Genomic DNA, 21907 nt, shown 5'->3' on the forward strand with positions numbered 1-21907 from the left:
TGTAGAAGGATGCCTCCCCTGCTTGAGTTGCTTTTTACTATTGGGAGAAGGAGAATGCTTTTTTGGACAGGCTCTCAGGATATTAGATTTCAGGTCTGATGTCACCATTTGGAGAAATGAATAAAACCAAGGACACTATTCTGTTTGTTAACAAAGGTCCTTTCTACAATAGCTGTAGTGTTGTTATGGATATGGTAGATTTTATCCCTGGTTCCCTACTGATTTGGAGGGGACTTTATTGCTAATATAAGGAATATATTTCACTACTATTTTCTAGTGTCGGGTTGATATAGGTATAAGGACAACTGATATAGTTAGGCAGCTCTGGTTTAGTAATTACACATTAGTTTGAGTATGATAATCCCTTGGGACCATCTAAGTTGTCATGACTTTCTCTGTTACTGTACCTATTCTAATGTGGTTGTGCCTTCCTGTCTTCAAATGGCAAGCTTCAAATGAAAGCCCCAGGCTCCAGCAAAAAAAGCTGTCTGATGAAAACAGCTCAGTGAGTGAGAATTCAGTAGTTTGTCTGTAAATCTGAGAGCTAAATAGGATGGTGCTTCTTTTAGAAGTGAAATTGAATTTAAATGGGAGCCGCTGCCATGTCCTGGGGAAATGCTGCTGCATGTCTTAGAAACAATGTGCGGTTTGAGTATTGGAATTGAACAGCCTAGTGACTTTAACAGGGAAGAATGTATCTTTTTAAGTCACTGCATTAGCTGAAAGTGATGCAGGCTTATCTTTAACAAGAACTTGGTTTAATGACTTTTGTTAGGCAGAAGCGAGAAGTGTAATTTTTGTGCCATCCTGAGAACTCTTCCTGTCTATTGAGATTAAAGTACGTGTGCTGACCAAAATGATCCTCCTGTGCCATCTACACAAACTATTTATGAATGTATTTTTTTTTCTTTAAGCCTGGAGCGGAGGTGAGCATTCCTGTGGGTTAATGTGAGTCTCTCTGTATTTCCAGCTGGCCCGCGTCGATTCAGTGGTGCTCAGTGGCACATGCAGAATGTCCTCAAAGACTCTGTGGAGAGCTCCGATGATGAATTCTTTGATGCGCGAGGTCAGTACACATTTTTGTCCTCCCCTCTCCATTCTTTCCCCAATTTTGCAGCAAGCTAAGCTCCTAACCAAGCTCTAGACTAAGCTCCTTTGGGAGTGAACTGACATCGTCATCCTCATCAGACTGAGATCAGAAAAAAACCCATCAGATCTTCTTTCAAGAATTTGTGAATGGACTTAAATTTACAGGAGGTGGGTGAAGTGCTGGGGTGGATGAGCGAGCTGCCGTGGGCTGGATCTGGCATCAGAAACAGCCTGACTACAACAGTACAGAGCTTCATGGGGTCTCTCGGGACCAGCTTATTTGCAGGTCAGGTAGTATATGATGTTACAGTTGGAGTGCTCTTGTTTACAGTTCCTGATGAAGGCCATGACTGTCTGTGTTACTGATGGCCAACTTTTAAAACCAATGGCCTACATCTTCCACTCTGGCAAAACTTTGACTAAAGCGACAGAGACCTCTGCTTGTTCAAGAAGCAGCAGTATCTGAATGTTTGTGGATTTAATCGGGTGAATCCAAAATGGAATGCTCCCTACAACATCTGATGAGACCCTGAATCTTGGCGTACTCTTTAACATGTTTAACATGTTTTGTTCTCAAACACAAGTAAAATTTGTAGGTTGTGTGCATACAGATCCTCCCACCTGCAGTGGGAGACGGGGACTCTGGTTTTGGTTTTGTTTGTAGGAGCCAAATCTAATGGTTTTTCTGACATATTTAATTTGCTTTTCTGAAGAGAATAACTAGCAAGGAGTGATTAATTCTGCTACTACTGTAGCAGAAATCCAACTGTATGATCTTTTCATAGGGTAGGCTACTGAGGTCAGACTGAGTTGTCCTTATGTCCTGATGTTACCTGGAAGACAGCGGTGAAGGGTGATGGAATAAACTTGTTAAGTGCTTTGGCTTTTGTCTTTAGGCTTTTTGTTTTGTTTTTTTTTTTTTCTTGCAAACCACTCATTTTCCACTTTCCTTTCTCTAAATTGCCTACTGTAGCTATAAAATTTATGACAACTTTCAACTTGAAAGACAAGCTGCTTACATGACAGTTAGATTATTTTTTTTTTTTAAGCGCCCCCTCCTGCCTCCAGTAGGCAACAACTTCAATCAGTCAGGGGAAGAGAAGTTTACAAAATAAAATGGAATTTGAAAACTTAGCACAAAATTCTGGGCTCACCTAGAACACTACAACTGTCCATTGAAATCAGGCAGTTCTAAATGGAGGTGGATATTGGAATAATGTTTTTATGAAAGTCAAATGATTTGTGTTTGGTTAATCAGGTATAGCAAGATGAAGCTATTTGATATGGCTTGTTCAGGAAGTCTGGTGAAATGATTTAATGGATCCTTCTATCTCTGTGAAATTGACTGTGGACTTCATGTTCTTTCAGAAACATGCTTGCATCCTCTTTGATTTACCACAGCTAGAAAAGAGTCCCTGGCTGTCCAAGCATGCTACAGCCACTGTGCAGGAAAAGAGGTGCAGATGTTCTTTCTGACTTAATTGGAAAGGATAGTAGGTGCTATGGTAGGTTTGTTTGCTGGGGGTTTTCTGGTTTGCTTTGTTGAAAAAACAAACAAACAAAAACCAATGCCCAGGTACGTTCCAGGGAACAAAATTCCCTCATTTGTTGCCTGTAGTAAGATACGTATTCAGATCAGAGCTTTACGAAGTCTGAGGCATGAGATGTGCATCAAATAGTGGTTTTCTTCCCTGTTCCTGTACGGCTAGGCTTACAGTAATAACTACTTGGCTGCTGTAGAGGGTTCTATGTCTGAGAAACAAGAAGTAATCCATAGAAGAGTAAAGAAGTAAGTGACCCAGAAAGGTAAATAAATGAGAGGGTTTTTTAAAAATTTATAGGTATTTATACATATAAAAACTTATAGGTAGGCTGAGGCACAAAGCTCAACTATATGTTGTCTGATATCATGATGCCAGCTCGTGTTTAGCCTGAAATCAGCTCACATCTGCACTTCTGAGCTGGGATTTAGCAACCCATCTCTATTTGAAGAGGAATTTGAGAGCTCTGAGTGCAGAGCTGTGAGCTCTGTGTGTGTGCAGGCACATGAATGCTTGTTTCAGAAAATACATTGCTGAGCACTGATTATTTTCTCCTTGTTCTGAACCAAATGGCTATCTTATCTGAAAGAGACTTTTAGTGCAGGGATGTTCCAGCTGTCTGCACAGGGAGAGGAAAAAAATACAGATGTTATAAGCTGATTTGTTCCTTGTAATCTTTATTGTCATGGGTAGGCACACAGACATTGTAGCTGGTATTCAGATGATCCTTGCACCTAGGTTTGGTTTGTTTGTTTTTTTCCTTTCCCCAGACAGATGCTTCATTATTTTAGGAATTTAACATCAGATTATGAGTGCCATAAATTGTCATAGGTACAAAGCTGATGTGGATGTGTAACCACAATTTTGGGGAGAGGCTCTGTGTGGCATATGTGTGTAGATAGAGCTTTTATTTGCTTTTTTAACCGTAAGAGTGGCAGCTAGTCCTCTTGTATTTTGGAGGCAAAACCAAAATCTCAAGGTATTTGTGTCATGTCTCATGAAAATCCATGCCCTTGAAATCCATCTCAGTCTATGGAAGTCTCCCTGCACTGAGAGAACTAGTAAACAGTAAATTAATTCACCAGTACAGAAAAGCTTTCTACATTCTTGTTGATCGGGTCTTCGAGCTTGGTTTGGCTTTGCCAGTCAGGAGGAATTCTGCTCTTCTGGGAAGGGGCTTCAGCTACAGCAGAATTATAAGCAGCTGAAGTGTAATGTGATAGAAGCAGTGCCCTGTGACACACGTGAAAATGAGTGTTGAAGATGCTGTTCTGAATTGCAGATACTCAGTGAGGTGAATCTGTTTGGCGCTGTGAAAAGCTGTCACTGTAGGGAGAAAGCACAGTGTTAAGTAAGATGATGACCACTGTGCTTAAGTTTGACTGGCTGCATCTCTCCTCATGCCTAGTCCACTGGGATTGACTATAGCAATAGGGGTTTGGGGTTGAATATTGTTACTTGGGAGGTTAGGGCCAAATTTGCAAACATTTACATGTACAACTACTGTAAGCCTCATTTAGAGAGTTTCACTTCATAGTCAGTCAATAAGTAATCGCTTTCACTGATTACTTAACGGCCCTGATTTTAGATGTTGTAATCTTTGTATTCTGACTTGTGAAACTCCAGCTGATTTAGCCTGATTGTGGGTTGGCTACCACAACTTGCCTGAGAACTGTTGTTGAATATTTGACCCTCGAAGCATGATAAATTGCAGTGCTATTTGGATTCTGTATAGGAGGCAGTATGAGGTAGTCAGTAAAAAATAAATGGACCGTGGATACATACGGTCTATTTCAGGGCACTAATTTTCTGAGTCATGTAAAACTATTAATTTTATTTCTGGGGTTTTATTTTTCCAGTTGTAGACTAGGAGAAATCTTTTCTGGGAGGTGGTTGGAAATTAGAGTGGTCTTTAAGAGAAAGCTGTTGATCATGGTTATTATTAAAGTACCTGGGAGGTGATTTCAGGCTTTTTGTGGACTCCCTTGGAAGAGGCAAAGTTAACAGTTGATATCATGTTTGTGATAAGATGCAAATGGTGGTTGCTGCTTGCAGGGGATCCTGTAGCCACTTTCTGACCTACTTTTAAGTTCAAATGAACTCTGACTACAACAGTTATTCTGGATTTAAACTAGTCCAGCAGGTGAGAATCTGACCTATCAGAAACTTCTTCATAATTTCTTTATCTCTGTATCAGGCTTCTGATTTAGAATGTGAGGGCATTTTTTTTTTCTTGCTTCCTAAGTGTGTAACTGTAGCAGATCTTATAGTCAAAAGCCTGCTGACAGCTTTGCTAAAGATCACAGAGGTGGTGTGGCATACAGCTACCTCATTTTCTCCAACTGAGTTTATTTAGTCTGCATAAAAACTTTTGTCATTAGTTTTGCCTTCTTAAAATGAGCCTTATGGCACTGCCTTCTGTATTACTATGTTCATATAGAGCTGAAAGCCAATAGATGCGTGGTATATATTTCAAGCCAGGCTCTGTGCGTGCTTTCTCAAGATTCTTATTCCTGAAAGAGGCTATGGTAGCTCTCTGCTAATTAAGACCTGCTCTTAATTTGCTGCACCTTCCTCTCCTGAAAATAGATCCACTAGTCTCATTTATTTAATTCTAAAATGCTCTGCTGAGCAACTTGAATATTATTTGGAAATGCTGCCAATGAACTGAAGTGGAAGTTTGGGAGGTCTAAACACTCATCAGGGTGTTTGTGCTATAAGGCAACGGTGTGATGTAAAATTTTGTTGTGCTTAGCAAAAAGCCTCTTGAGGTGTGAGGATGCTGACCCTCATTCACTAAAGTACAAGAATTTTAAGAAACAGCTGTGATGCAAAAATGGCTTGTGAATGTCAAGATATCTGTCTTTACCTGCCTCAGTTTTTAGTGGGTGTCATTCCCCCCCAGTTTAAACATCAGTGGATGGCACTTCTGGAAGCGTGTTATTTTCCATGGGGTGCATTCATTGCTGATGATTTGTGGTTTACCACCCGTTGGAAGAGACCCAAGTGCTTCGTGTTGTTAGTGCTACTCCTGCGTCCGTGGTATTAGAGTAGCTCTTTGCCTTTGGTGTTTGTCATATATTAAATGTATGGACTCCACTTGTAGTCTTCCGTTTGCTTTTTCTGCTTACAGGACTTTCCAAGAGACAAATAGAGGTATTTACGTTTCCAGGTATTTCTGTGCAAACTGTATGCAACAGTCTTCTTTACCTCCCCATTCATAAATCTTTTTTAGCTGTTACCTAAAACAAATAGATAGTGTTTGTCTTGGTTACAGATACTTAGCTGTGTAATTTAAAGCCAGTGCAGTGTCTTTTGTCAGATGGCAAATTTGATGCTGGAATTGAGTCCATAGCAGACGTTGTCATATCATAACAATATAAGTTTCAATATTTCATGCTTCCAAAATTTATTTAGAATACTTTTATTGTTGATCAATGTGAAGTGCTGTGAGTTTATCCAGCGTCATTACTTCTCATAATGTATGGTATATTTCCCATTTTGTTTAGTGCAGATTATGATAGTAATGTATGAGCTGTAATTTATTGCTGCACCGGATTCACACAACGCTTCAGAAATGTGAGGAAAGATATTCTCTTCCTGGAGTTCATGCACATTAAAGGAACCTCATAGCTCACTGAAGTTAGTCTAGGTTCTTTTTGGATTAAAAACCCCTATCAAATTAAAAACAAAGTCATGACTGACTGCTTAAGTACTGTAAAATTGGGGTGTCTTGTTTGAAGTTTGTTTGGGTTTTTTTAAGTCTGTTTTTTCAGAGCACCCAGGCTCTGAAAATCAAGAATACTGAAATTCCCATAAATTGAGAAGCCCCAAATTGGAAAAATTTGGAAAAAAGAAAGACGAAATCTTAATCTTCGTTTTTGAAAAGCAACCCATGCTCCCATCAAACCCCTCTTCCTCTTTGTGCTTGAGAATATTTTCTACACTTCTGTCAAACTGAAGTGATTCAAAGGCTTAGGCGACCTTCCCTCCCAAAACCTCGCTCACTGTGCTTGCCTGGAATAGGACGTAGCAGGAGTGGCTCAGGCCCAACTGAAATGGGCCTCGTTTTTTGTCAGTCACAGTTCTGGACCTAGCGTGCTGTATTCCGTGTGCTAGCCAGAGCTGTTCAGCTGTGTGCCTGCTGCAGAAGCAAACTTCAGCAAGAACACTTTGTATATATTGCATTGGATTTTGGAATGCAGAAGACAATCCCAAATATTCCCTGTCACAGTCTACTGCCTCCATTCTCTTAAATCCTCTTTTTTGATATAAACTACTTCAAAATCAGAATGTCTGTGCACTGTCTCAGCTCTTCTATGGCAGAATGATTTTCAAAGTTTGGAATTAAGAGGGTAAGTGTATGTATAATATTTTACATATTATATTTTAAATATATTTGGGAGAAATGTCATGATACTCCTAGTTTTTGAGCACAGATTGCTGTGTGTAAAGTATATTGATTTTAGTGTGTAATATAGACTTCTTTTAAGGTCAGGAGCAGTCTGTGTAGTCTGAAATGCTTACAATGACAGTAGCTAGCCTTTTTGTAATTGTTACTTGAAATAAAAAGTGACTGCTATGTATAGATAATGAACAACATCTGTTACTGAGCTGTTAATCCTCTAATAAAAGTCTTTTAGTGAGAGATAATAATTTAATATGTGATAAACTGCTTATGTGGATCAAAATTAAATTTGTATTGGAGACATCTAGACATGAAGAGAATGAGAGATGGTGCTCTGTTCCCACTGGGTGTTCAATGAGAATAGGATACCTAAATTGTTTAAGCTGCATTGAAATCTTAAGCTTTAGTGAGTGGAAGAGTTGGAAAGGGAAAAGAAAAATAGCCTCTGCTGATTTTCCTCCACGCTGCCTTTGTGCTTTTCAATGGTCGTCTACCACGTGCTTAAAACAACTGTCTTGAGGCTTTCAGCAATGTTTCCAAATTCCATGTGAAACTGGAATTGTAACTTTGAGCACCAGCTCATACTTGAAATTTTGTCTAAAAGGAGAGGTAAAATGATGAAGATTCAGATATTTTAGATGAGGTAGTTTCTCTGATGTAAGAAACGTTATTGGATTCTGTCTTTGGGAATATGACCGTTTACTGTGCTTGATGGAATATTTTTTTTGATTGTCAACATCCATTGTTCAAGAATGCTTTGAAGGTCAGTGTGATGACTGCATTTTTGGAGTTGCTGAGGCATGGATCATGGACTAATAAGAACAAAAAATGCACTTGGAATTTGCTGAACATAGTCTGTATTCAAGCTAAGTCATAGAACAGACTTCAAAATACATTGTGTAGGAGACAAAACAGCGATTACCCACTGTACCAAGAGAGTTTGACAAATATTTCCCAGTTTTGATTATTTTGTAGTTAACTTGCAAAAATGGTCTTCAAATCAAGTTTTGTTCAGATAGATTTCCAGAAGTGGTATGCAGAAATAGACTCCTTCATTCCTACAGTAAGTGTCATTAGTCTACTAAGCAACCAAAGATAACATTGTTTATGTGTAGTATCTTGTAATGATCACATATAGGCTTTGGCCAGTACAAAAGCCTTATTGTACCAAACCCTTTGCAAAGGCACAAGGGATGTCTTGGTGAACAACCCTCTCAGTGAAGAATCTTTTCCTAACGTCCCATCTGAACTTCCCTTGACGCAGCTTCATCCCATTTCCTTGTGTCCCATCACTTGTTACCCGAGAGAGATCAGCGCCTCCCCTCCGCCTGCCCCATTTGAGGAAGTTGTAGGCTGCAGTGAGGGCACCCCACAGCCTTGTCTTCTCCAAGCTGAACAAACCAAGGGACCTTGGCCTCTCATTGTAAGTCTTGCCCTTCAGGCCTTCCACCATCTTGGTTGCCTTCCTCTGGACACAGTCTAATAGTTTGATGTCCTTATATTGAGGCGCCCAAAGCTGCACACAGAACTCGAGGTGGGGCCGCACCAGTTCAGTGCGGAGTGAGACAATCGCATCCCTTGACCAGCTCGCAATGCTGTGCTTAATGCACGGTTGGCCCTTTGGTCTGCCAGGGCACACTGTTGACTCATATTCAACTTGCCATCAACCCAAACCCCTAGATCTCTTTCCACAGGGCTGCTGTCCAGCCTCTCATCCACCAGTTTGTATGTGTAACCACGATTGTCCCATCCCAGGGACTTGTCCCAATCCAGCACTTGCTCTTGATAAATTTCATACGGTTGGTGACTGCCCAGCTCTCTAGTCTATCCAGATCTCTCTGTAAGGCCGCTCTACCCTCGAGGGAATCCACAGCTCCTCCTAATTTAGTATCGTCTCTGCTTTCTCCCAGACAGCCTTTCAGGAATAACAAAGTGTTTAAATGTCAGGAAAATAAATGTGCACAAAAGCATAGATACTAGCAAAAGAGGCAGAAGGCGTTTCTATGCTCAGAAAAACCTTCTGGGTGGTGCGGGAGCTTGTATCTTTGGTAGAGGAAAGCATATGTGTGGGCTAAAGTAATTGGCATTATCAGTGGATTAAACATGACACAGGAGGAGTTTGTGCTGGAGTGAGGAGAACCTGTCCAGGAGAGAGACTGCGGCTTTCACCTTTTAGACCCTTATTCTCTCTCCAGCATTGCAGTTCCTGTAATGTTTCTTACCTGTATTTCTCACCCATTCTCTGTTATTTATACAGAGTGCTTCATCAGTGCTTGATATTCTTGCAGCTGAAAGGAATTTCTGCACAGTGCAGCTGGAGTTGAGTACTGTGTTTCTTTATGGGAGAATCTGGAAGCTGTCCCAGGCTCTACATCTACCCCTGTGTAATTTGCACTTCAGAGACAGCCTGAAGTAGGAGGCAGAGGGCACAGCAGTGGGCACAATTAAAACATAACATTAGTGAGCCGCTTTTGCATTCTGAAAAACAGCTGGGGTCAAACCCCAGTTCCTCAAACAAAGAAATTTCTGGCTGCCAGCCTTGTAAACAGCGAATCAAGCACCTGTGTTTGAGATGGAGCAGCTGTACATGTTTTGACTGTTGATTCATCTGCCCCGGCTAGCTACTTAGTTTAGTGACATCCATAGAGAAAGGGAGAAGTAATATTTTACTGTTTTCTTTTGCCCAATTTTACTTTGTTTCTTGCTTTCCGTGTGGGAGGCAGAAAGTTCTCAGTTCATAGCAGGACTGAGTTGTGCTTATGCATTTACATGGAAGAAGAAAACTGTTTACAGAAGAAAACCGTTATCACGGTTTTATCTGTGGATAATGTCTCACCTGCCAGACACGCACCACTGCGAGGCCTTAAAGAGCTCTTGAGGGCTGCATTCGTTGAACACTTTCCTATTTGTATTTGTGCAGCTGCACTGAAGAGCTGGAGTGAGGCTCAAATGGCCAAGACACTTCTTGTTACTTACTCCCAACTGGTGGATGGGAACAGCAGGAAGTAGTAAGCATAAAATGTCGCTGAAAATGACCATCAGTCTCAGATGGAGGGAAGAGACAAAAACCACTTCAGATTTGGTAAATAAACAAGAGGCGAGGGTTACAGCATCACCAATTAAAAATGCTTTTACCCTTTCTGGTGAAATTATGTTCCCATCAGCTGGGTACTAGAACAACATGTATGAATTTGGTAGATCCATCGTGTCCAGAATTTCTACCCATTTTGGTGAATTGCAGATGGTCTTTTAGGGAAAAAAATTAATAAATTCAAAGATTAAATACATGAAGTTTATCGTAGAGCAAAGTTGTCATCGTGAATATTTTGGCCTTAAAGGTAGAGAACAGTTGAATTTCCTGAGATTGAAAAAGAATGCATTTTATTAGGCTTAACGTTTTGTGCCTTTTAGCTACAATAGAATTTTGTACCTTTTAAGTACAGCTTACTTGGTTAATTAAGAAACTAAACACTTCACTCTAAAACAATCACAAGAGTCCACAATTGTGATTTTAAAGAAAAAAGAAAAGTATAAACCATCACAAAACTTTAAATTAAACCACCTGAAGCACTACTGTCTTGTTAATATGATTGTGATAGTGCCCGTCAAACCCAATGAAGGTTAACAAAATTTTGTGAGTTAACAATAAGCAAAATGGGAGCAATTACCCCAAAAAGAACTATACCTATACATAACCGACACAGATGCAATGCTTATAGTTACTTGAATGGTATTTTTTAAATAATAATTCGATATGTGCAGTGTTTGGAGAGCTTCTCTGTAATGCCAGCTGTTTGTTTTCACATTGCTGGTCTGTGAGCAGATGGCATCTTAGCCAGGAAGCAAAATTGTCCAATGGCTAAATAATAGTGAAAGACTTCAGTGAATTTGTGGCTTTCCGGGCAACGTATCAGGAAGCCTCAAGAATCCCAATACCAGTTTTGCTGCGGTTTGGGCGTGGAGGGCATCTGTCATCTGTTGGTTGCTCAGGACGGCGTGGCCACGGGCCCTGCGGGTGGGCTGAGGTGCCTGGCAAAGGCTGGGGGCCTGTGAGTGCTGGAACTGGGCGTGCAGGTGAGGGTGTGCCAAAAAGGGGGTGAGTGCTCACCCTACAAAGCCTCCCTGCAGTACAAGTGTTCTGGCTATACGCATAATACACATACACAATGTTCTGTAGTATTTTTGGTATTTTAACCCGTGAGGCTGACGTGGCCATTTCTTTTAACATATATTGTGACATTGCAGTTTGCCGGAGCGGGTCGGAGTAGGGGCTACCTTCTGCTCTTATTTGTCCCTCTTCGCAGTCACTTGCTCTTAAATTCTTTAGTGTGTGCTTTGTTCTGCATATTGAGGATCGTTTTATCATTTCATGACATGTCCCCACGCCCCCGACGTCCTCCTGAAACTTGAGTGAGCTCCTCGCAGGCATGGAGATAGGCTTGGCTGAATACAGTCCTCACAGCTGATCAGCTTCTTAGATGCAGGTAACATGAGCGCGTCCAGCTCCTCGCTGCTGTCTCCCTGCTGGAGCTCATGAAGGTAAACCAACCACAACAGAAATGAATGAGAGTTCAAGGCAAGTTGAAGTAAGGAGAGGAACAACAAAAAGAAGGATAAATTGAGCCCTCCTAAGGAAACAAGGAGTACTTTGTATCCTTTTGTCTTCTCATAAAGAAATCGCAGGATGAAATAACTTTTTGTAAGGATAAACTGTGTCTGGTGCCTTTACTTGCCAAGTGAGGGAAACAGCAAGAGAAGACTCCAGTGCTGTGAAGTGAAATTGCATTTGAAAATGTAGATTGTTTATGGAGGTCAGGACTGCCTGTGAAATTGGAACACCTTGGAGTCTTGGTTTGTATTATGAAAAATAGTTTGACCTACATCCAGTGCTGCAGGCAGTGGGCTGCAGTGTTCGTTCCTTGTGCCTTCCCAGGGGGGCAGAAGCCAGCACCTCCTTTCTACTCCTGACACGTTCTGGCCCTCTTTGAGTAACTGACTGTAGAGATGTGATAGTCTATTTTGTGCTAGAAAAAGTAAAGCGGAGACTTAACATTTTTGTATGCAGTCTGGTAAGGAGACAGAATACCTTTTATCTGTAATATTTTCTTTTTCCCATTCATTGATGATGATTGCTTGAGGTTGAAAGTCATAACAAAATTCAGACTGGATTGTTTCCCCCCTTTCCCTTCCTTCTGTGGACACTTAAGTGAATTTGCTTCGAAATATTATTTCAAAAGGCAGAGATGCATGTTTATATCCCTTCGTGTAGTGGTCCACAAGTCATAAAGTTGCTTTGAAAACTCACAGGTCCAGATACCCAGTTATGACTAACTGGGGCAGATGCTCACCCCAAAGCTGTCTGTCTAAAATACTGCTGAAAGGCTGCCCAGGATCTTCCTGCTGGATGGGGGAGGTGTCTCGGGAGCCACACTGCACAAAGGAGGCCAGAAGAGCTGCCTCCTCTGCGTTGACATTGAGGAGCTCAATGACCTGGTCTTGCCTTCCCTCATTTCACTTCATGGTAACAGCTGGTGCAGAAGGAGCTTGTCCCACAGTGGACGAGCTGCCCCTGAGCTTTGGGCAAAGGTTTTTGTTGCTGACGTGGTCACAGGAGATGCAGGATGTCCTTGGGGCAGCTCAGTCCATCTGCGGTGGATGTGGCAGGGTACCACCAAGCTGCCTTAGCCAGCCCGTCAGGGCGCTCCAGAGCCACCCCATGGTTTGTTCCCTCCCTCCTCACAGAGCTTCAAATAAATCGGCCTTTGTGGAGAAAGTGACAAAAACGCGGGCAAAATGCTCTTCTAAGTAGTTGACTTTCTTTTGCTCAGGGAGCAGCTGAGGTTGCATCAAGTCCCGTAGGGGCTTTGCTGGATCCAGCTTCTCTGATAAATCTGACAAATGACCTTTATGAGTGTTTGTTTCTAAAAGGTAGGACTTAGGGGGAGATGAGATGTGGTGATGACTATGAAGTGATTTAAAAGCCTTTATACAGATCCACTTTCCTTCATCCCAGTACCAAGATCTCTGTCAATGAGAGAAGTACACATGAGAGAACACGAAAGAATATAAATTTTTAAATCGTTTAGAGGCCCAGTGCAAGGCCTGGTTGCCAACAAACTCATGTTTCCTTTTTTTGTTTGAAAATGTAGATCATTTTAGCCAGAAATGTTCTGGCCAAATTCTGTATTTACTCCCATGATAGAGTCCTCTCTACAAAAGGCCATAAGAGAGGGCAGAATTTGACCCATTCTCTGAATCTGCCTTAACAAGTAAAGAACTGTGATGATTCACTTTACTTTTTTTTTTTTTTTTTCTGTGCACTCACCCTAGGTACAAAGACCATTCTGGGCTATATACAGCCAGGCTAAAATGCTTTTAGTAAATTTATTCAGAAAGGACTAATGCACCCTTCTTGCCAAACAGCTGGTAAATTGAAGGAAAATATTCTCCTATAGCTTCTAGGCCTGTGTGGTTTTTGTTTTTAAGAGAGAGAGAATATCTATGGTTTGTGCTTTCAGCTTTTCCCGACCCTCCCTGGATGCGATCCCAATAAAAGAGATTGTTCTCTTGTGCTGTGGGCTTGGTGCCATTCCATTATGTCTCTGTGTCCCTGCATGAAAATGTAAAGCTTTGTGTAGCACAGGTGGCTTTGATAAAAGGGGAAAAAATGTGCTTGAAAAGCCTTAAGCTGGTCTCTGTGTCCATTTTTCCCTCTGCTCTGCCTTTTGAACGTTCTGAAGTAAAAGTAAAAAAAAAAAAAAAAAAAAGGATTATTTCCAAGAGGGGGAAAGAATTCTGACTGATTCTGTTACTTGATATTAAACACTCAAAGTGATTTATTATAAACTTTGTTTTTAAGTGACAGCTCGAGGTAAGCGCAAAAATTTGGGCAGTCTTCTCTTTTCGATGGTTTTCCTGCACACAATGTTTGAAGCATTTATGTACACTGTAAAGCATATCAGTAAGAAAGAATCTTTCCTGGAGAGTCCTGCATATGCTAACCTGTTATCTGTTCCCATTAGGACCATGATGAGCGTTTATTTCTCTTTCAATAAACTGGTTCTCAGCCTGTCTTTTTTTTCTTGTGTTCGTCACTGCAATTCGTTCTGTTCTCCTTTTTCCTCCTACAGAAGAGATGGTGGAAGGAAAAAGTGCCATTCTCATAGGCATGAGCCAGTGGAACTCAAACGACCTTGTTGAGCAGATAGAAACAATTGGGAAGCTGGAAGAAAATCAAGGTAATGTTTAGCTTGCCTTACGTATTAATTTAAAGTTAACAAGAAAATCTGACTACTGAAGCAAACAGTTGTCAGATATCGTGTAAATACTCAACAGAAATCTAATTTACAGCATCCCATAGTTAAAATATTTACATAGACATGTAAATAGTACTTTAGTGCTAGGAAATGAGTTGCAATGATCTGTTTCAGGAGGAAGCTTCTTTGGAAGGCCAGATAATACAAATTTTTTTACTTCAGTGGGAGAGAGAAGGACCTAACTTCCTTGTCCGTCGGTGGTATGGGGCTCATGTATAATGGTGCTTGTTAATTAATCTAACTTTTTAAAGAATTTATTGGATTTGTCCGTTTTAAGACCCTTTTCAGGTGGCTTTTCTTTATGGATTTGCTACATGTAATGAATCCTGAAGATAGCTGTGAGCAGGTCTTTTTTAGTATACAGGTATATAAAAATAATATTTATCTGAGTCACAAACTTCTTGATTACCTACCATGAGAATGATCTATTTTGATAGTATTTAAGTGACAGGTAGACACAATACACACGGTGTATTTACAATTGTTAAATAGATAATGAGAGAAGAAAAACCTTCTCTTTTGCATTTGCTCTTAACAATGGTATCAAGGCCTCATGTTGCTTGGTAACTTCATGTGAAGTCAGAGATTCAATGGCAATTTGTAAGAGATACTTGATGTGTCGCAAATATGCCATTTTCTCTGCTACAAAGCAGCAAGAAAAATTAATACAGTATTGCATCAAATCTCAGTCTTCTAAGTGGCTTGCCAAGAACCACCTATCCTTGCATTCTTGCAGATACTTATCTATTTCTTCCAGGGCTGGCAAAGATTTAGAATGCTTATTTTCATTTCAGCACCTATTATATGAGGATGGGTTTGTTTGGTTTTTTTCATAGTGCCCTTTGTGTAAGGCGCTAAGGAAAGAGTTGTAAGAGACTGCTTTTAAGGGTTTCTGCTGTTAAAAACCAAGGCTGGTAAAAGGGTTATTGTTTGCATTATTGTCGTGGTTTGGGCTGAGCTGGACATTAAAACGTTGAATAGCTGCAGCAGGGAGAATGTGAGACCCAGGGTTGCATGGAAGATCTGTGCAGAAAGAAATGAAGCAGTCCCCTGAGTTACAGTCCATCCTTCTTCGTACAAGGGATTTCTGTTTTCATTTAATCTAATTCTCTGTGATGTGTTTTGTAAAAGAAGGACTTCTCATCCATTCTTTACTTCATTTCTGTTCACACACGGCTGTTAGAAGAGGCTTTAGAGCCGGTGTACCTAACTCAAAGCATTTGACGAAGCAGCTTACACGTAAGACGCATCTACATTCTGACATTGCTTCACGTATGCTGCAAGTGTACTATGGCTTTTGGGTCACGGTTCATTGTGTTGATTTTGACCACTCTTGAATAGAGATGTCAGGCAAGGACTGAAGCTGTTAAAAATTGGGCTAGCACAAGTCTGAACCAATATTACATGTACCATATCTCATTATGCCAGAATTGAATTTCACTGCTTTAGTAATGCAAAAGAAAGTAGAGCTCTGGCTGTAATGCACACTGCCGGTTAGAAATTTTCCCTAATCCACCCATACTAAATACATCTGTTTTCTAAATAGGCGAGGCAATTACGTGCATTTCCTTCTTTCCTCTGCCATCTTATACTCTCGGATTTAGTCCTATTGATTAGCTACTTGTCGATTTATTATTTTTTTTAAATTATTATATTTTCTTTATTTCCTTACATGTGATCATCTATCTTTATCTTCATGGAATTATCTGCCAAATGCTGATAGGTCGTGTTGCAGTGTTGTTCGTGCAGAGAATTATACAGTGCTTTTGATATAGCTTAACAAGACTGAATAGTGTTACCGATTCAGCAATTTTACAAAAGTCTGTGATTAGCAACCATCAGATACAAATGATAATGGCAAAGAGGAGGATGTTTGAAGGAAGTCTGTGTTGTCTTCTGTGACACAGTAGAACGATATTTCAGCCTTAGCCCAGTTGTTTATAGTAAAAAATTAAAAGTTCAGGTAAAGCTGGATTCTCTCTTTAAAAACATTCTGTAGAAGTGAGAAAGATGTCCTATATGGCTTCTTTCCCGGGGTACTTCATTTGTTCAATGGAAAGATGTGAGGAATATGGTCTGCTGATTCAGGGAAAATTCCCCACCCGCGCCCCCACCCCCAAAGCTGGATTTTCTTAGGGCTCTCAGAGAATGATGAGTTCATTGACTGGTTGCAGAGAGCTGTGTTACAGTCCAGTGGTTTGGGGCCTGTGCAGAGAGCAGAGAACTGGTTCTTTTTCGTGGTTTAATAAATTGATTAATAAAGCACATAATTATAGGCTCTTTTCAACAAATGATGATGTATGAGAAGATGTAGTATGCTCTGGGCACAGCTGAATACCCACTGGACGCTGCTTAGTTAAGGAATGCTACAGTTCTAATGTGAGACAGACAAGGTCCTCAGGAACTTTATAAATGGCAAGTATGTAATTTAATTCAATCTTAGATTCTCAATAAGTATGACTGAGAGCACTTGATCAGCACAACCTTTCTCATCAGAGGTAGAAATAAGTCTTTGGGGAAAACTGGCAGCAGCATTTAAATTTATGAAGTTTTCATTACAGAAAATAACACAAATAGCAGTCAAGCTGAATTAAAAACTGATACAGCTGCATAAATTATGTTGATGCAGATGTCTTCCCTGTTGTGGAACAAACATGCATGACTATGATGTGTGAAAATGCTTAAATTCGCTCCTGGTGCAAAGTATCTGTCCATTACGTTTGAAGGAAAATTACGTGTACTGAGCACTAGGAACAAATTCAGCCTGTTGGATTTCAATGCTTTGCATTTCCTTGATCTATCTTGACTTCATATCCTTACTTTAAGTATATATTGTTAATGTTTGTGAGGTTGAAGTTGTTGGTTTGTTTTTTGTACTCTTGACACAGTGCAGTGAAGGTGAGGTGAAGAAGTCTTTGCAAATACAGCAAAGACTTTGTATACTTCAAATACAATATATGCTTTATATTTCATTACTTGAATTTCTGTATAGCAGGAAATGAGGTTACTATACATTTTAACTGGCAAACCAGGCCTATACTTGTTACAGAAAAGAATCAATCCAAGCTAGTAATTGCCATGTCAACTTAAACCTGTGGGGTGAAATCCTGGGGAAAAAATGCCATAGCTGCAGTAGACATTACCAGTGAGGTACAGGGTGAACATATAAAATCAAAAAATTGCTTTGCAGAAAAAAATTGTCTGGAGACTGTGCTGAAGGCATCCAGACTCTCAGTTCATTAAGGACTGTGTTGTCTTGTTACTTGCACAGCTAGTGTCCATGCCTTTATATTATTTCTTCCATCTGTTTTTTCTCAGTGGCATTTTTTAGCACAACTGGTTCCCTTTGAACAAAAGGAGACCGACTTGCGTTGTGAGGGACTTCTTCCTCTTGTCCAGAGGTGGTTTTTTGTTTTTTTTTCCCCATTGCCTGCTGTTCAGCTCTGTGCTTTTTATAAAACAAAAACAGTATTAGAAGCTGTAAGAGCTGCGGATTTCCAAGCTCATTTGTAGCTTTCACGATGTGAGTGAGTTTTGGGACTGTGTTGTCCCGTGGCTGCTGCGTGGCGGTTTGGCTGTGAAGGCTGTGGCTGTTCAGTGGCCGGCTGACGGCGGGTCTCACCCTCAGCCCTCCGCTGAAGTGGCAGGACCCAGTGCAGCAGTCAGGCTGTATTTCATTACAGTTGCCAAATATCCCAGAACTAAGTTTTCAAAGCTAAGGTTTCGGAATTTAGCAAATGCCAAGCTTGCGATCTCAACGCAATCTTTATGGATCTCCTTTGTGTATTTGCCCTGTCATACTGTTTTATTTATTTATTATAGGAGTGCATCGTATGTGTAGCGGGTTTACTCACTGACCTTGACATGGGTAGAAGGAGAGCTCTTGTCATTAGCGATGCCGGGAGAGTTCCTGAAGGAAAGTTTGCCTGGCAGTGAATGGAAAGTGCTTGTGCATCTATCTTGTCCGTGAATAGATTTTTCCTACAAAAGCTTCCATTAGAAATCTGGAGAAACGTGATGGTTATCTCCAGAAAAATAGATGGATGTGTGAGTAGGAAGGTTGAATTTTACATTATGTATTAAAATCACGACAGCAGGATATTTGCAGTAACGTGAATTTGTGGTGTAGTTGTGTGATAATACGTAATTGGCCTGTTCTTTTTGCTCACTAGTTCCTCTAAGGAAAAGAAATACACCTCTTTGTAAGATGTGATAGAATTAGATAACGTCTGAAAATCGCTGTGTGCAATTTCTGATTCTTTTGACTGTCTAGTCTTGCGCAACTCTTGGTTCTCAGGAACACACAATTTCTGGCTTTTACCACAAGGTGTTCTTAGTATCCGAGGGCAAATACACTTGGGGATAAAGTTTGTATGCCCATTAAAATGGCAATGGGTGACTTTTCTTGTTCTGAGCCTTCTCAAAGTGATATTGCAGTAAAGCTACGAAATTACTTAAGACAAATAAGGGAACCTCGATCTCAGTACAAAAAGCAAAACTAAACCTGTCTGGCTTTGTCTCTCAAAAGACCATATTGTATGACAGGACGTATGTTGACCTCCAGTGTTTTAAGTGACGGATGTTGATTAAGAGCTCATTTGGAAAGCAGCCAAGTTTTATTGCTCTTCTGGTTCACAAAGAATTTATTGGAGATGCGTGGAAGTGTCTGCCTCCTTATGCACATTTGCTGCAGGCTCTGATGAAAATGACTTCAATTTTTCCTTAAGGGGTTTAGCCGGGTCTGGGGCCTGGCCAAGTGGTACAGAGAACTGCGCGTCGAGAACATCAGTTAAAATTTTATCTGTGTGAGAGCCAACAGTTATAACCATCTGAGATCGTTTTGTGACCTCTAAGAAACAGGTGGAGGAGCATTCTCATTGCCAGTCCTCCCCTCCACAGCCCCACACGCCCTGTCCAGCCCCAAGTAATTAATGCTTTTTGACACTGACTAGCTCTTAGCTGGATGTTCCGGGGAGGAGCTGGTGGACTCCAGGGTCTATGGAGTCTGAACTATCATCTTGTTTATGGAGGTAAATCTGCTTTGATAGGGGTGGCTGTTGTTGAAGCAGGGGAAAGGTGTTTACGTTGTCTTTGGGAACTGGTGTTTCTAAGGCCCTGGTTACAACAGTATCGTTCTACAGATTTGTATTCCAGAGACAACCCTTAGCTATTCTGTTAAGACAGCCAAATTCTGTGCTTGGTTACTGCATGAGTCTCGGTAAAGTGACTGTGGTGCACATAAGGCAAAACATAAGAATTGGCTCCTTATTGATGAAACACTTGTGATCCTGACAGACGTTATTTGTAATTAATTGCAGTAAAAGGAAAATGGATCACAACTGAATAGTGGCTACTCTATTAATAATTAGACCCTTGTTTTCTAAATGCAAAGTCAATGCTTGGCATACCTCAAAAATGCTGGGTTTTTATGCTAGCAAGAATGTAGAGAGTGCTCTGTTGCCTTTTGAAATACTGTAACTGAAAAGTTGATGAAAATTAGAATGACTAATACTTACCTCCTGTAATAACTGATTTTATGTTTGTGTATTTTTAAGCCGTTCCCACTTAAATGCAGTGATTCTAATCACCTATTACCTTCTGTTTGATTTGTTTGATCCATTTCATTCGTGTTCAGGTGCCTGGAGCTCCTCTGCTTTAAGGCTGGTCCAACTTAAGTGAAATTAATGTGTCTACACTTGGTGCAGAGTAGATTTGTGTCCTAGACAGGAGTTTGGTAGTCAAGACTTCTTCATTCTTTTCTTTCATCTCTTCTGACACTCTGTGGTCTTCCGTGCAGCTCATACTCAAATATATTGAGATATATATACTTTTTGACTTATCCACTATAGATAACTTTTGAAAATGTGGGGTTTTTTAACCTTTCTTCACACCCTGCTGTGAGGATATGTTTGTGTAAGCTTATGACTTATGTTGATTCATTGGGATAGTTCTACTAGATTTTTAGCAAGGACTTGAACTTGGGCTTATTTTAGAAGGGCTCCATAAACACTTGTGTGTTGGCTGTTTTGCGGTGAGTTTGTCTCTTTTGAAGTCTTCCTGGGGAAAAAAAACCCTGTCACATTTCTGTGGATAGTTTTGGTTTTAATATATTTGTATTTTCCAAAATGTAAACGTTAAAAGAAGACACAAATGCATACAAAAAAAGTGAAACAGGCAAACCCCCAACAAACCTTGACTCTTTCTTTGTTTTGAAACTTAATTTATACAACAGGCTTAAGGTAGTCATCTTTAGTTCCCCAATCACAGCATCCTTAAATTGGTAGGATTGGAATTGTCAATATGCTTCTCACGTCTGAAGCCAAGAAGACATTCTAAAATCTGCTGCATACCCTGGGGTTGCAACCTTATTTCTGCAATATGAAAATCTCAAGGAATTAAAAAAAAAAAAAAAAAAAAAAAAAAAGAGAGGCTGGTATTAGTGGTATTTTTGTGGAATATAAAGTAAACAAACAAGCAAGCAAACAAATAACAATGTAATTTCTGTTATACAGCTTGCCACAAAGGATGACTATTGATTTAATACACCCTAATTAAATTTTAAAAGCCGTTAATCAATTTTATCAACAATATGGTACTATTTTACTCTGCAAATCTAGGTAATTGAATTAAAATGCTTCAAATGAGGATGAATTTTCAGGTAGGCAATTGATGAAATACAATTCAATTTCTAGATGTTTAAAACATAACTGACTGCAAAGTGCCTGTGAAATTCACTTTTCCTGTGCTTCCTATGCCACACATACAGACTGATGGGTTGCTTTACTGGTACCCAGCAAAATAGATGGGTAAGATCAGCTTTCACAACTGGAAATTTTTCATATTGGGTGAGGTAAAGGCGTTTCTTGGTCCCATGGCACAAGACCAGGTTAGTCAGATCTTTTCATCTTTTAATGCATTGATTTTCTATCTGGAAAATAGAGCTGACAGTAATTTGAATTGTTGATTTAGATTAAACTTTTATTCTTTACATCCAGCCTATTACAAGATAGTCGTTTGGAGCTTGGGAGGTGCTACTCTTGGGCAAGTTGTGTTAGGTCTGTGTATGGAAACCTGCAATTCCTACACTTTCTGCACCACCTAGGATTGAGCTGTGCAATTGCTACTGTTTTTCTAAAATGACACATTCTGCGCTTCTCACCTAAAAACTTACAAAGAATTGTTCTACAAAGACTGTGGCTTATGAATGGTAGACAATAAAATTGTGTTAAACTAATGGTGTGCAGTATGACTCCCCACCACTCCAGCTGTTCTTTGTAACTCCCCTTTAAAAATATTTCCTGAGATCTTAAGTAGAGTAAATACATCACCGAGTGATAATTTTTTTACTCTCTGATAGCGTATCTTCTGTATCTCATCTTTTTCCACCTAGTGTAAGAGGAAAAAAGCCTGTTTTACATGTGAAGCAGCACATTTCTAAAAGATGACAGGGGCAATTTCCTGTTGATTCCCTCAGCTGCTGTCTCTGTTCTCCTGTCACAGTGTCTACACTGAGCAGAACTGAGAGACTAGAATAATGTTTTTGGTTAAGTTTA

At 40.2% G+C, this 21907-nt stretch overlaps 1 protein-coding gene across 3 annotated transcripts in view; it reads left to right on the plus strand.

Annotated features, from left to right (window-relative positions):
• PITPNM3 (PITPNM family member 3) overlaps positions 1–21907 on the plus strand; it is a 91236-nt gene that overhangs the window by 17535 nt on the left and 51794 nt on the right. For 2 of the 3 annotated variants that reach the window (XM_074595223.1, XM_074595224.1), the window contains 2 exons: positions 971–1066; positions 14169–14276. In XM_074595223.1, coding sequence (XP_074451324.1) covers positions 971–1066; positions 14169–14276 — 204 coding nt within the window. The remainder of the gene's footprint in view (positions 1–970; positions 1067–14168; positions 14277–21907) is intronic. The other variant, XM_074595225.1, reaches the window with a different exon arrangement.

The sequence above is a fragment of the Larus michahellis genome, chromosome 7 (assembly GCF_964199755.1).
Source record: "Larus michahellis chromosome 7, bLarMic1.1, whole genome shotgun sequence".
NCBI lineage: Eukaryota > Metazoa > Chordata > Aves > Charadriiformes > Laridae > Larus > Larus michahellis.